Source organism: Ovis canadensis, chromosome 16, assembly GCF_042477335.2.
Source record: "Ovis canadensis isolate MfBH-ARS-UI-01 breed Bighorn chromosome 16, ARS-UI_OviCan_v2, whole genome shotgun sequence".
NCBI classification, from domain to species: Eukaryota; Metazoa; Chordata; class Mammalia; order Artiodactyla; family Bovidae; genus Ovis; species Ovis canadensis.
This window is the reverse complement of record NC_091260.1, coordinates 64,802,845-64,817,912: the sequence shown is the minus strand read 5'-3', so window position 1 is coordinate 64,817,912 and position 15,068 is coordinate 64,802,845. Positions and strand designations below refer to the sequence as shown.

The 15,068-nt window shown below is 39.1% G+C and overlaps 1 protein-coding gene across 3 annotated transcripts in view; it reads right to left on the bottom strand.

Annotated features, from left to right (window-relative positions):
• Positions 1–15,068, bottom strand: part of CDH12 (cadherin 12) — a 1,193,930-nt gene that overhangs the window by 24,602 nt on the left and 1,154,260 nt on the right. For all 3 annotated transcript variants that reach the window (XM_069556583.1, XM_069556584.1, XM_069556582.1), the window contains one exon: positions 9,818–9,954. In XM_069556583.1, coding sequence (XP_069412684.1) covers positions 9,818–9,954 — 137 coding nt within the window. The remainder of the gene's footprint in view (positions 1–9,817; positions 9,955–15,068) is intronic.

Here is a 15,068-nt window from a genome sequence, read left to right as displayed (position 1 = left end):
CAAGCTGCTCATGTAGTTTTAATTTCCAGAGAAAAATCAGATGCTAATTAAGGAAACAAAAGCCTGACACAGTTGTGTATATGATTCTGATAGAGCAATTTTAGTGGTTTAAACTACTCCTAAGTTAGCTTGATTACAGTAGGGCACTCATAAGCAGTTGAAAACTTACAATAAAATATAAATTATCACAACAAATTTGGATTCTATTATATTTACACATCATACAATTGTTAGAAAATTGGTATCATTTCTAAATTAAATGCATGAGTATATTGGCATTAATAATTATTATCATCATGTATACAACACATTGAAGGCTTTATGAATGGTTGAGTATTTACAAGTAATTCATTAAATTATGAATTATTTGTCTGTATTACACACACTACAGAAATGTTGTCAATACTGGTATAATTCAAAGTTACCTTTCTTTAAGAATACAAAATATTGATAGTTTCATACACTGCTTAGGGAAAAAGGAAAATGTTAAATGGTAGATAAACTACCTGGACTCATAAATGTAAGGCAAGGTACTCCTTGAGAGTAAAAGAAAGGCAATTAGAGGGAAAAAGCAATAGCTCCAAGCCAGAATTGAAATGAATGGTTTTCTTCAGCCCTCAAGTCATCTAGGCTCTCTGAGTAAGTACATGTCTTCATAGAAGTACATGTTTTCAGTAACATTAAACTGCTTTATTTCCCAAATCCATGCTAATATTTAAAACACTAGAAAATTTGGCATTTGGTTTCAACATCAGTATCCATCCAGTGACCTGGGTATTATTTTTAAGGTGGAGATTTCTTGGTGATAATCCTAGAAATTCTGATTCAGTATGTCTTGAACGGGGTCCAGGAACACTCTATCAGTTGACTCTGATGCAGGTGAGAGTTGAGAAGTTGAAGAACAGTAGTAGAAATGAGAGGGCCAACCTCTTTATTTACTCTCAATAAAGGCACACATGACTTACAACACTCAGAACAAAAGACCAGACAAATTAGAAAGAAATGTCTCCTGCTCAAGCACTGCAGAGAATCCAGAGTCCTGTTGCTTGAGTCTCATGACATAAACCTCAGTTGATACAGTGTAACCCAGACAGTGCTGATTTATAGAAAATGCGGGTCCCTTGTGTAACTACCCTGGGGAATTGGGGAAGTGAAATATGCCTCTCTGGATATATGCTGAGCTAGAAACATATAGTATTGATGGAAACAACAGAAAATAGGATGGACTCAAAACACACCTAAAAACTTCTCAGTTTCTCTATGTGCATTTAAGGCTCTGTTTGACAAGGCCTCTGACTTTCTTTGCCCTTTTTTTTTTTTTTCTAAAAAATGGGGATATATTAATAATGACATACGGTGGTGGTAGTTTAGTTACTAAGTCATGTCCAGCTCTCTGTGACCCAATGGACTGTAGCCTGCCAGGCTCCTTTTTCCATAGAATTCTCCAGCAAGAATACTAGAAAGGGTTGCCCTTTCCTTCTCTGGGGGAATCTTCCTGATCCAGCGATTAAACCCACATCTCCAGCTTGGCAGGCAGATTCTTTGAGCCACCTGAGAAGCCCATAAATGACATATAACATTATATTAATTTAGGTGTACAAGTGTTGATCTTGAAATGGTTGCTTGAAGCAAAAGCACAGGTATGCATAAAGGTGAATGTGATCAAAACATACAGACTTCCAGTTATAAATAACTCAGTCCTAGGACTGGAATACACAGCATGGTGACTGCAGCTGACAATAGAATACTCTATATGATAAAGTCTTTTGGAGAGGGGAGTTCAGGCTTCCTTTCTGAATGTATTTTCTTTACCCTCCTCTACATACTCTGGACACCCACTATACTACCCTACTTGTAATTTTTCATCCAAACATGAGATTTGATACCATTCTGTCTTTGCTAAAGATGTTTTCTCCACCTAGATCTCCCTCCTCTCCACCTTTTTCATATCTTCTCCATCTTTTAAAGACTCAGCTCAAATGATAATTCCTATGATGTGACATACTATGCTTATGCTTTCAATTTTTTTTATTTTTTAAAAATAAAACATATTATTTTGATAATAAAAATACTTAAATAATTATTTTTTCTTACAGCACTTTTCATTTTGCTTGTATTCTTAATGAATTCAACCAGATCATTGTCTTTCTCACAAAATTTTCAGGCTTAGTGATTAAGTAATGGGGTTCCCAAGTGGAACCAGTGGTAAAGAACCCACCTGCAGAAGACTTAGAGATGTGGATTCAATCCCTGGGTCAGGAAGATCCCCTGGAGGAGGAAATGGCAACCCACTCCAGTATTCTTGCCTGGAGAATGACATGGACAGAGGAACCTGGTAGACTAGAGTCCATAGGTGTGGCAAAGAGTCAGACACGATTGAAGCGACTTAGCCGCAGTGATAAAGTAATACAGCCTCTAAACTCTCTTCACTTTCAGAGACACTTGTCTTTGTGCGTGTGTGCTTAGTCACTCAGTCATGTCTGACTCTGCAACCCCATGGACTGTAGCCCGCCAGGCTCCTCTGTCCATGGGGATTCTCCAAGAGAGAATACTGCAGTGGGTTGCCATGTCCTTCTCCAGGGGATCTTCACAACTGAGGGATCAAATCCAGGTCTCCCGCATTGCAGGTGGATTCTTTACCAACTGAGCCACGAGACTTCTTCAGTTGCTGAGAAAATGCATATGGTAGGCAACCTTCACATGAGTTGTGTGTGTGCTAAGTGTCTTCAGTCATGTCTGACTCTGTGTGACCCTATGGACTGTAGCCTGTCAGACTCCTCAGTCTATGGGATTCTCCAGGCAAGAATACTGGAATGGGTTGCCATGCCCTCCTCCAGGGAATCTCTAAAACCCAGGGATCAAACCCACATCTCTTAGGTGTCCTGCACTAGCAGGTGAGTTCTTTGCTGCTAGCACCACCAGGGAGACCCATCCACATGAGTTATCTCCATGTGATTTTCTGCCCTTAAATGTGGTCTTGATCTAATGATTTGCTTCTATTTAGTATGTGCGTGTTAGTCAGTCAGTCATGTCCAACTCTTTGTGACCCCATGGACTATAGCCCATCAGGGTCCTCTGTCCATGGGATTCTTCAGGCAAGAATACTGGAATAGGTAGCATTCCCTTCTCCCTGAGATATTCCCAACCCAGGGATCAAATCCTAGTCTCCTGCTTTGCTGAGGCAAAAGTGATACCACTGATAAGAAATGGCATGACATCACTTTTGCAGGGGAGTAGAACTCTATTTGAAGAAGACAAAATCCATGGGGTCACTGACTCCTCCACCTCCTCCTTCTTCCTCTCTCTTTTTTCTGCTGATGCCTGGGCTGAAGCATTGGCAGGAGTTGCAGAGTATCCCTCTGGAGGCAGGTGTGCTGGCCAGCTCGTTAATACCCTGGACAGTAACTAATATCTTCAGTGTTGTTTTCCTTTCAGCTCACCGGTGACCTTGTTGAGCCAGGTCATCATCTACCTCATTGGTCCTTGCTCTGTCCAGGATCTTCTTTATATCTTTGGCACTGGAAAAGGCACTGCCATTAAAGGCAGTGAGCAGGTAGGAGGTGGCATAGTATAGGTAGACAGGATTTTCTAAATATAGGGAAATTATCACAATGAAATCATTAGGAACTGCTGTAGTTTGTGTGTGGTTTTTTTGTTTGTTTGTTTTTGAGTGTGATCTAGTGATGAATACCTATTGGATAGAGATTGAAATCTACCCACCTACAACACGGCCACACACATACCATTGCACATATATTTCCCTAGTCTTATATTTTGAGTCTTTGTAGATCAGGCAGGAAAGTATCTGCCTGCAATGTGAGTGTCCCAGGTTCAATCTCTGGATGGGGAAGATCCCCTAGAGAAGGGAATGACTACCCATTATAGTATTCTCACCTGAAGAATGCCATGGACAGAGGAGCCTGGTGGATTACAGTCAATGGAATCACAGACTCAGACATGATTGAAGGATTAACAATTTCACATTCACATATTATTTTTTTAATGCAAATTAACTATAGAACTCTAATAGGTAAGTAATCTAATGAGCTTAAATATAGATGGATAGAGAGATAATAGTTAGATGCCAAGATTAACACTAATTTCAACTCAATTATTTGTACAATGCAAATGTACATATAATTACTATGTTGTTTTTCAGTTGCTAAGTCATGTCCAACTCTATGACCATAGGACTGCAGCCCGCCAGGCTCCTCTGTCCACTTAATTTTTCAGGCAAGAATACTGGAGTGGGTTTCCATTTCCTCCTCCAGGGGATCTTCCTGATCCAGGAGTCAGACCTGTGTCTTCTTATGTTTCCTGCATTGGCAAGTGGATTCTTTCATCAGTGCCACCTGGGAAGCCCTGGCTCCAGTCTTGTTTTGGTTAGTCATTCACTGTGTGACAAACGAAATATATCTTAGCTTACAGTTTCTTCACTCTTGCAATGTGGATAGCAATAAACTGAGTGAATATATATAGTGTTACTATAATAGTTTGGTTTACTAGCTTAAAACATTTCTTACAATTATTATAGAAAAATTAGGTACTTTTTCTCATTTGGCCTGAGAACACCATTCCATGTCTATCTGGCACACAGGCAGAAGGAAACCCTTTAAAAAATTTTACCAAAAAATTTTATTTGCGTTGTTTAAATCTTTCATTTCTTAATGACCCGTTTCGTCAGTATAAACCTTTTGCTTCTTTCCCTGAAGGCTATCTGAGAGTACACTTAGGTCCACTGAATTCAGTGTAAGTTGCATAGTTTTAACTAACTAAATTAATTTGGGGGATCAACTTCTAACTATTCCCAAACTCTCCTTAGGAACAGACTTCAATCTTAGTTTTAACCACAACCAATAATGCTTTGAATGTAAATAATGTTCTATAGAAGTTTATAAAAATTTAGATGAAATTTTGTTAAGCCTATTATAGATAATAATCTCAGGTTGATTTTTCTCTACTGAAGATGACATTATTTGCATTATGTTGAAGTAAGAAACATTAATGCAAAGTAGTTCTAATGCTAAATAACCTTAAAAATTAATTACCTTACAGTTTAATCCCAGCTTATAATGGTGTACTTACATACAACATATTCCCCAAATATAGCACTTAGTAAGTCTACCACTGATTTCCGATCTGTTCCACAATGAATGGGAACGATGTATCACCATCTGCATAACTAACGCAATCAAGAAAAGAATTGTCTCATATCATCCATTTATTTTATAATTTTGTAAATTTTCTAAGGCTTTAACATAGGTGTTTATAATTATGTTTGTATAGGAATATGTGTTATAGTCAATACCCCCCTAAAAAACACAAAAAATTAGAAACATTTCTGTTGAAAGTTTCTGACAATTTGAATGAAGTGAATTTTTGAGACTTCCACTTTTTTTTTTTCAATTTGCAAGATTAGTATAATAAAAACAGCAAAGCAGTAATGCATTAAAGAATTATTAGGGGTCTAATAAATTATTTGGACTGCCAATTGTTGTAACACTGATTAATGGTTGCTTTTTAATTAATTGGAAGTTGTTCAGTCATTGTACCATTTCATCTCATCTGAGAGTTTTTATAGAAGGGTCAGGGCCAAAGCATATGCTAGTATAATCTACAATAAGGTACATTTACACAATTTTTTCCACTTGGCAGGGTAAATGTGGGCTCTTTATTTCATACTCATTCACCATGACAATAATTTCCTGTTCAGGCTGGCTAGTTTGAGCAGAGAAAGTAACCTTATATATTAAAATTTAAATAAAGTTGACTTTTAAACTCTGTGAGCTCAAATAAAACCCACAATAACCTATTCTTATTGCAGAATCATTAATTACCACGTGGTATGTGCTCAGTCTCTTTCTTTTCCATGGAGGTGTAAGGTGCATAGTGTTTGTCTCACCAGACTTCTTTGAAGACGCTAAATTCCTCTCAGTAGTCTTTGAATAGACAGTGGAGTGGATAGAAGTAGATAATTTAGAAATATTAGCCAGCCGCCCTCTTATAAGGTGTGTTATATGTATGAGTTGTGAGTCTAAGTCCCGGTGCTGCTTATGTCTAAGTGAGTGCCAACATAAATGATGAGACTCCATACTGTGGGGATTCCTAAGTTGCATTTAGGTAAAAACTACATAGGATGTGACTGCAGCCATGAAATTAAAAGATGGTTGCTCCTTGGAAGAAAAGCTATGACCAACCTAGACAGCATATTAAAAAGCAGAGACATTACTTTGCCAACAAAGGTCCATCTAGTCAAAGCTATGGTTTTTTCCAGTAGTCACATGTGGATGTGAGAGTTGGATCATAAAGAAAGCTGGGCACCAAAGAATTGATGCTTTTGAACTGTGGTATGGAGAAGACTCTTGAGATTCCCCTGGACTGCAAGATCAAACCAGTCAATCCTAATGGAGATCGGTCCTGAATATTCATTGGAAGAACTGATGCTGAAGCTGAAACTCCAAAACTTTGGCCACCTGATGCAAAGAACTGACTCCTTAGAAAGACGTTGATGCTGGGAAAGATTGAAGGCAGGAGGAGAAGGTGCCAACAGAGAATGAGATGGTTGCATGGCATCACAAACTCAATGGGCATGAGTTTGAGCAAGCTCTGGGACTTAGCGATAGACAGGAAAGCCTGTCATGCTGCACTCCAGGGGGTTGCAAAGAGCTGGACATGACTGAGCTGAACTGACCTGACACAGAAGGTAGAGATTGGAGTGGAGTCAGTGTGTGTGCTAATTATACTGATAATTAAAAAAATATGGCCTGAAAATAGCACAATATTGTTAATCAACTATGCTCCAACATAAAATAATTTTTTTAAAAAAAATCTGGTTCTCTAAGTTTGAAAAATGACAAATTTAGGAACAAAGCATTGTAAAATGCATACACCCCTTGCATTCTCTAAATGGTTGAAGCCCAGGCTGTGACCTGAAGTGTCAGACCTGCTACTACAGGTGCCCTCACACCATGATGATGGTTTTTGGTGGCTTTTGTACCCCATGGGGAGAAGGAGAACTTTTACAGCTACAGTACAGGTGAGTGAAGAACTAGAGGCAGCCTTTCCTCTTGAGTTAAAGTACTGGATCTAATATCTGCCTTAAAAAAAATACACATTTTCCATGTATATTAACAGAAAGGTTAGGTGGCACAGAATAGTTTTAGTGAAAACTATTTTATTATAGACAATATGTTTTAAATAATAGAAATTATTTGAATAGGCTACTTCTGGTCAGTTATCACCTAATACATCCAAATCATCAGAGTGAATATAATGTAGTTCACAGAAGTCTTCTACCCCATAACTTAGATATCTCATTTTCACTCTACTTGTCGAAGATCTAAGGAAACTAACGTTTATTTTCTAACTATATTATAGTTAAACTTCCCTCACTATTATGGATAAAGGAAATAATTCAGAGTTGAAATAATTGAAAGTGTGAAAAAGATGATGACTAACATATGTAACCATAATAGGAGTTGATATGGGAAGGGAGAAAGATATCTAGCAGGAAAGTGAAAGTGAAGTCGCTCAGTCGTGTCCGACTTTTTGCAGCCCCATGGACTGTAGCCCACCAGGCTCCTCCATCCGTGGAATTTTCCAGGCAAGAGTACTGGAGTGGGTTGCCATTTCCTTCTCCAGGGGATCTTCCTGACCCAGGGATCAAACCCGGGTCTCCGGCATTGCAGACAGACGCTTTACTGTCTGAGCCACCAGGGAAGCTCCCATCTAGCAGGAAAGGAAACTTTCAATCAGAAAAGCATTCAAAGAAAACGGGCGAGGCTAACGTTGCATTCTGTTCTCCTGATAGCAGGTCTCTTCAGGCAGCTGACTGGATGATCCATCCTGAGAGGCTAACTGAGCAAGGAAGGCAGATTTGAAAGGAGACAGCAGGACAGAGAAAGCCTACAGTGGAGGAGCAGCCTTCAGTGTGCGTGTTTAGCATGGCAGGGATGTGTGAGTTTCCTCAGGATCGAGTGGACAGCGCAGAAAGCTGGAACTGAGAAACCATGCTGTGAACTCTCCCAAGAAAACCATCTGCGGCCGGAGAGGCCCTGGACCTGAAATGAAGAAGCTGTAGGGTTTACCACTGGGTGCTCACAACAAGCTCATGGGCAGATGGGATGCTCAGAACGCCAACACCAAATAACCCAAAAATTACATGAAGAGAACTAGTATTTGGGCAGTCCACTTAGCCAGTGTGCTTTAATCCTAGAAGTAGTGGCAAAAACGGGAGTGCTCTCTCATCATCCAGGGGCATATGAGAGAGATTTATGTGAAATAATAACATTTGCAGCAACATGGATGGATCTAGAGATTATTAAGCTAAATGAAGTAAAGCCAAAGATAAATATATGATATCACTTTTATGTGGAATCTAAGAAAATAATAAAAGCAAATGTATTTGCAAAACAGAAATAAACTCACAGACTTAGAAAACAAACTTATGGTTAGCAAAGGGGAAAATCAGAGAAGGGTTAAGTTAGGAGTTTGGTATTAACATATACACCCTAGAATATATAAAATGGGCTTCCCCAGTGGGTCAGTCGTAAAGAACCAGGCTGCCAATACAGGAGATACAGGTTCGATCCCTGGGTCTGAAAGATCTCCTGGAGAAGAAAATAGCAGCCCACTCCAGCATTCTTGCCTGGGAAATCCTGTGGACAGAAGAGCCTGGCGGGCTACAGTCCATGGAGTTTCAAACACAACTGAGTGAGAGACACAGTGAGAGAGTTCGGACACAACTGAGTGAGACTAACACTTTCCTATCTACACCCACTGAGTTGAGACTGATCAAAAACCTCTCAATAGACTTGTTTGGTTAGCTCCTCCCTGCACTGAAAGGTGACATTAGCTGCCAGAACATTGTACCAGATGCACAAAAGGAAATAGGAAGGCAATATACGAGATACTTGGGATTTCCTCAAAGCTTTCAATAGACCTTATGAAGAAGAACTGTTATGATGCACTTCTATTATAGACAAGTATGTTGAAAGCCAATATCTCCACTCCTACCCTGACCTGTTACCTTAGGAAGCTTGTTACCTTGATAATATCCTCCATTGTCCAGCCAAACACACATGACCTACCACCACTCTCAGTCTAGAGGATTCTGGACCAAGCAGAAGCCAACCCAAGGAGTAATGCCTAACAATCCTATAGATTCCAAATGACTCCTTGAAGAATTACACTTAAAACTCCTGTATATTCTTCCACAATGGTGTTCATGAAAACATACATGCTAAAGAAGGAAGAGAGAAAGAAGAAGGGTGACTTTATAAATGTTCTCTTCAGGATTTCATTCGGTGGGCCAGTGGTTAAGACTCTGTGTATCCAGGGGACACAGGTTCAATCTCTAGAATGGAGATTCCACATGTTACATGACACAGTGAAAATAAATGAATAAATAAAATTATGCTCTCTTTAACTTCCAAAACTATTTCAGAATAGGTGATTTTATGTGATGATGATTCCCTCCTGCCTGGCCTATGAAACTCTGCATAATATATACAGGGGTGCAATGTGGAAAGACATTGGAACTATGGCAGATTTTTAAGGTTACAAGGTGGAAAGAAGTGAGCTCACACCATGAAAACACTGCTAGATATTCCTGCCGTCCTGCAAACAAAGAGCAGTGGCAGCTGTCACAATTTTTCTGGACTTAGGCTATGAGGAAAAGGAGCAGGTTTCTGAGTTTCCCCAGGAGACCACTCAGCTGTCAGTCCAAAACTGAAAAACAGCTCAGCAGGGACTCGTTTAAGAGTGTGAAATTCAAAGAACTGCAGTATAACGTTGATTCTGTCCATGCCATACTTACTAACTTTACTCGCAATTATGGAGAAATTATACTGCGCGGTGCTTTCTCTGTCTAGTAATTCATTAGTGGCGATGGTTCCTTCAGTCGCATCTATTGTAAAGTAGCTGTCCCCATCACTCTTCCAATCTATGAGGTACCTGTGTACAAAAAGAGGAGATGCAAATGTGCAATGATTACACATTTATCATAATGGCAGTCAGGCTAACTTGACACAGTTCCTTATTTTTCTCCCTGTAGCTATTACCCACCTTGCAATAAAGAAGAGTGTAAGTGACAGCTTCTTTATTGCAAAGTCAGTATGCTCAAGGGGAAACTGGGAATAATGAAAGATTTAGTACTCCTGCTGTTCATATTATTTTAGGGTCTTGACACCTTGAAAGCTCAGCAGAGACTAAAATTCTAAAGCTGACCATGGGTTTCCTTAACCTGCTGAATATTAAAACTTTTTCAAGCAGTAAAAGACTCCTTAATGGTGGCTGCGGGAAGAGCTGGGGGTGGGGTAGGCATCTGGAAACAGCTGCAAAGAACTTAGGTCAGAACAGAGGTAGCATCTTTGTTTCCATGAATAGAAAAAAAAAATCACGTTAGAGAAACTAAGGGGAAATTTTTAAACTGACAGGTGCTATAATTGCACAGAAATATTTTCCTCAAACACACAAAAAATGACATTGGTTGTTTTATTACTCTTATTACTTTTAAGAAACTCAGAACAAGTTTCTTAAAAAAAGTGGCCTTGGCTATACTGTCTCTTTATGTTCTTTATTAGCCAAACTCCTTGATAGTAAGTGATCCACTTTCTTTACGTGAAAGAGTTGGAATCAGAAATCCAAGAATATGAAATGAAATGCATTTTAGAAAAATATGCATTTGTATAAATCTTTATATAGCAGTGAACATATAGAGTGATATATGTAAAATTATTTTAAAGGTATATTTTCAAACATCATATTAACAGACATTTTGAAATCTTTCCATGTGCCAGGTACTGTTCTAAATATTTATCACCATTTTTGTGATTAGAGAATCAAAGTGAGGTCCTTACAAACAGTGGCTGAAGACAGATGACAGCATTGTAGTCAGCCCCTCTAAATCCCCGGTCATCATGAAATGTTAATTAAGGCTTGTGTTTCAAAATAGCAAGTTTTAATCTTGACAAACAGGTTATTTAAAATCGGGACAGTGTGTGTAACATTTTAGAACTAGGTCAAAACTAGTTTGTCTTTATAGGTGGAGATTTATAACTTGTCAGTATTCATTAGTAACTGATAGGATCAGAGTAAGAACCAAGCTTCTTATCTGCCTTTGACATTTCCATTGTTGATTTTTGAAATGCATTGATGCTTTATGAGTTCAGTGTAGCATCCTGTCTCATAGAAATGATCTCAAAAATTATAAATGAACTTAAAAGCCAGCAAGTACAGCATATAATGAGCTTCATTCTCACTGTTGCAAGATGCCCTTTTTGGAATAAAAAAGCATCTTCTCACAGTACCCATTTTCAGCACCTTTATTCATCTTGGTAACATGCCTAATTTGAGGTGGATTGTTACTGAACTTCCTTGGTGACCATAGCATTTCTGAAGAATTGCTGGTGTAGACTAATGGTGGCTGGTGCTTAATGGTAGAATTCACTAAATATTTGCTGAGTGCCCACTATGCTACCACTATTGTAGTAGGATTGAAGCACAAAGGAAATTATAAAGTATAATGCTCACTAATAATGAGTCTAGTTGGAAGAAAGTACATAAAGAGGATTATTATGTTTGATAGAAGGACAGAAAAGACAAGACAAGAGTACAAAGAAGATCCCTGGTTCAACACCTATTGGTTCAGGCAAACCTTCCCGCACACGATGTTTGACTGGCATTAGAAGGCTATAAGGGAATTATATATGAGAAGAGAGAGGCAGACTAAGGAGAGGAGGAAAGACATTTTAGGAACATCAATAGCAGCAGCAAAACCGTAGACTGCAAAACCAAGCCCACCAGGTTCCTCTGTCCTTGGAATTCTGCAAGCAAGAATACTGGAGTGGGTAGCCCTTTCTTTCTCTAAGGGATCTTCCTGACCCAGGGATCGAACCCAGGTCTCCTGAATTGCAGGCAGATTCTTTACAGTCTGAGACACCAGGGAAGCCCCCTTTTACTTTCAGAAGGCTATAAAGGAATTATTTATGAGAAAAAGGAGACAGGCAAAGGAAGAAGAAAGGTATCTTAGGAACATCAACACCAGTAGGAAAACCATAGAGATTTTGCGGGAAACTATAAGCTGTTAGGAATTTCAGTGAAATATTTGAAAGGAATAATAACCTGAAAAAAAGATAAGCTATTTAGGTCAAGAAGGGTCTTGTAAATTATATTAAGGAGATAAAACATGATCTTGTAGTTAATGAACAATTCAAAGGGTATAATTAGGGTATGGGATAACTGTTCATCACTTTCAAGGCAGAGGGTGAATGTATTTGAAGGGGACAAGACTGTTAAGCATTTCCCGTAAACCAGAATCTTGCCAAGAGACAAAGAGAGTCACTAGAGCTGGGAAGAGATTTAATTCAATGGGTTGTGAGTGGTTGAGATAACTAGGGCTATGCAGGCTGGGCTTCCCAGATGGTGCTAGTGGTAAAGAATCTTCCTGCTAATGCAGGAGACGTAATAGATGTGGGTTCAATCCCTGGGCCCAGGAAGATCCCCTAGAGGAGGGCATGGCAACCCACTCCAGTATTCTTGCCTGGAGAATCCCATGGACAGAAGAGACTGGTGGGCTACAGTCCTTGGGGTTGCAAAGAGTGAGACACGACTGAAATGATTTAGAACACATTCACATGCAGGCTGAAGGAAAGAAGACATGAAACATGCTGGTGTCCTTTACTTTGACTAGGATACTCATGTGAGTGGGTCTCAGATTTACTTGTCGTTTCAGTGTGATGGAGCTAGGACAGGAAAATGGAATCTATAGAAATTATTATTTTGGATAAATAGAATGAAAACTTTGATGTCAGAGCTGCACAAGGTCATAACGGGTTTCCTCAGAAAACCATAAGCACCAAGAATAATAAATACTGATGTCAAAATATTCATGTTTGGTGCAGATATGGTAAGCATTAAATCTAAGCATGACTGGAGAGCCTGAATATAACTTGCAGTGCTGAGTTTCTACTACTAACATCCATACACAATGGATGGGATTCCCATACACTTTCCATGGATGGAATATTTTCTTTAATTATTGTTTCCTGTGATCATTCTGTTCCAATCTTAACAAACACATTTTGCTCTGACACTACAATAAAGTCTCACTTTTCAAACATATGCTTCATTTTTTCCTAAGCCCTATTTTAAATAATAGCTTCATCCACATACTATTGGTGAAGGGAATGGCATCCCATTCCAGCATTCTTGCCTGGAGAATTTCATGAACAGAAGAGCCTGGTGGACTACAGTTCATGGGGTTACAAAGAGTCAGACACGACTGAGCGACTGGCACTTCACATACTATACAATTTCCCAATTTAAACTGAGCAATTCAATCATTTTCATATATTCAAGCTGTGCGGTAAGTGATAAGTTTTAAGATGTTTTAAACTTATTAGTTCATTTTTTTAAAATTTAATTCATTACTTAGGGTAAGCTCCAATTACCTGGAAATTTCATTTCTATAGATTGAAGATTGTGAAGGTGTGGTGTTTCTGGATTTCTCCTCTGCTACTTCCTTTTGCACTGAGTGCATATTATTCCAGTGGAATATTAATTATTTTATTAAGTAATAATATTATCCTCTATATTTTTATTTTCTTTTTATCTGCTCTAGGTTTTACTGTATACTACTTAATGTAGATTGAAATTTTTGCTAACCATCACTTCATGGGAACTAGATGGGGAAGCAGTGGAAATAGTGTCAGACTTTATTTTGGGGGGCTCCAAAATCACTGCAGATGGTGATTGCAGCCATGAAATTAAAAGACGCTTACTCCTTGGAAGAAAAGTTATGACCAACCTGGATAGTATATTAAAAAGGAGATATTAATTTGCCAACAAAGGTCTGTCTAGTCAAGGCTATGGATTTTCCAGTGGTCATGTATGGATGTGAGAGTTGGACTATGAAGAAAGCTGAGCAGCGAACAATTGATGCTTTTGAACTGTGGTGTTGGAGAAGATTCTTGAGAGTCCCTTGGACTGCAAAGAGATCCAACCAGCCCATTCTAAAGGAGATCAGTGTGGAGATTCCTTAAAAAATTGCAAATAGAACTCCCTTATGACCCAGCAATCCCACTTCTGGGCATACACACCGAGGAAACCAGAATTGAAAGAGACACATGTACCCCAATGTTCATCGCAGCACTGTTTATAATAGCCAGGACATGGAAACAACCTAGATGTCCATCAGCAGATGAATGGATAAGAAAGCTGTGGTACATATACACAATGGAGTATTACTCAGCCGTTAAAAAGAATTCATTTGAATCAGTTCTGATGAGATGGATGAAACTGGAGCCAATTATACAGAGTGAAGTAAGCCAGAAAGAAAAACACCAATACAGTATACTAACACATATATATGGAATTTAGGAAGATGGCAATGACGACCCTGTATGCAAGTCAGGAAAAAAGACACAGATGTGTATAACGGACTTTTGGACTCAGAGGGAGAGGGAGAGGGTGGGATGATTTGGGAGAATGGAAATTCTAACATGTATACTATCATGTAAGATTGAATCGCCAGTCCATGTCTGACGTAGGGTGCAGCATGCTTGGAGCTGGTGCATGGGGATGACCCAGAGAGATGTTGTGGGGAGGGAGGTGGGATGGGGGGTTCATGTTTGGGAACGCATGTAAGAATTAAAGATTTTAAAATTAAAAAAATAAATAAATAAGAAAAAAAAATTAAAAAATAAAAAAAAAAAATAAAGGAGATCAGTCCTGGGTGTTCATTGGAAGGACTGCTACTAAAGCTGAAATTCCAATACTTTGGCCACCTCATGCGAAGGGTTGACTCACTGGAAAAGACTCTGATGCTGGGAGGGATTGGGGGCAGGAGGAGAAAGGGATGACAGAGGATGAGATGGCTGGATGGCATCACCGACTCGATGGACATGAGTTTGAGTGAACTCCGGGAGTTGCTGATAGACAGAGAGGCCTGGCATGCTACGATTGATGGGGTCACAAAGAGTCAGACATGACTGAGTGACTGAACTGAAATGAACTGAAAGTTGTCTAGTCATACAGACTCTTTTACCCTAGGAAATTCTCTAACTCTA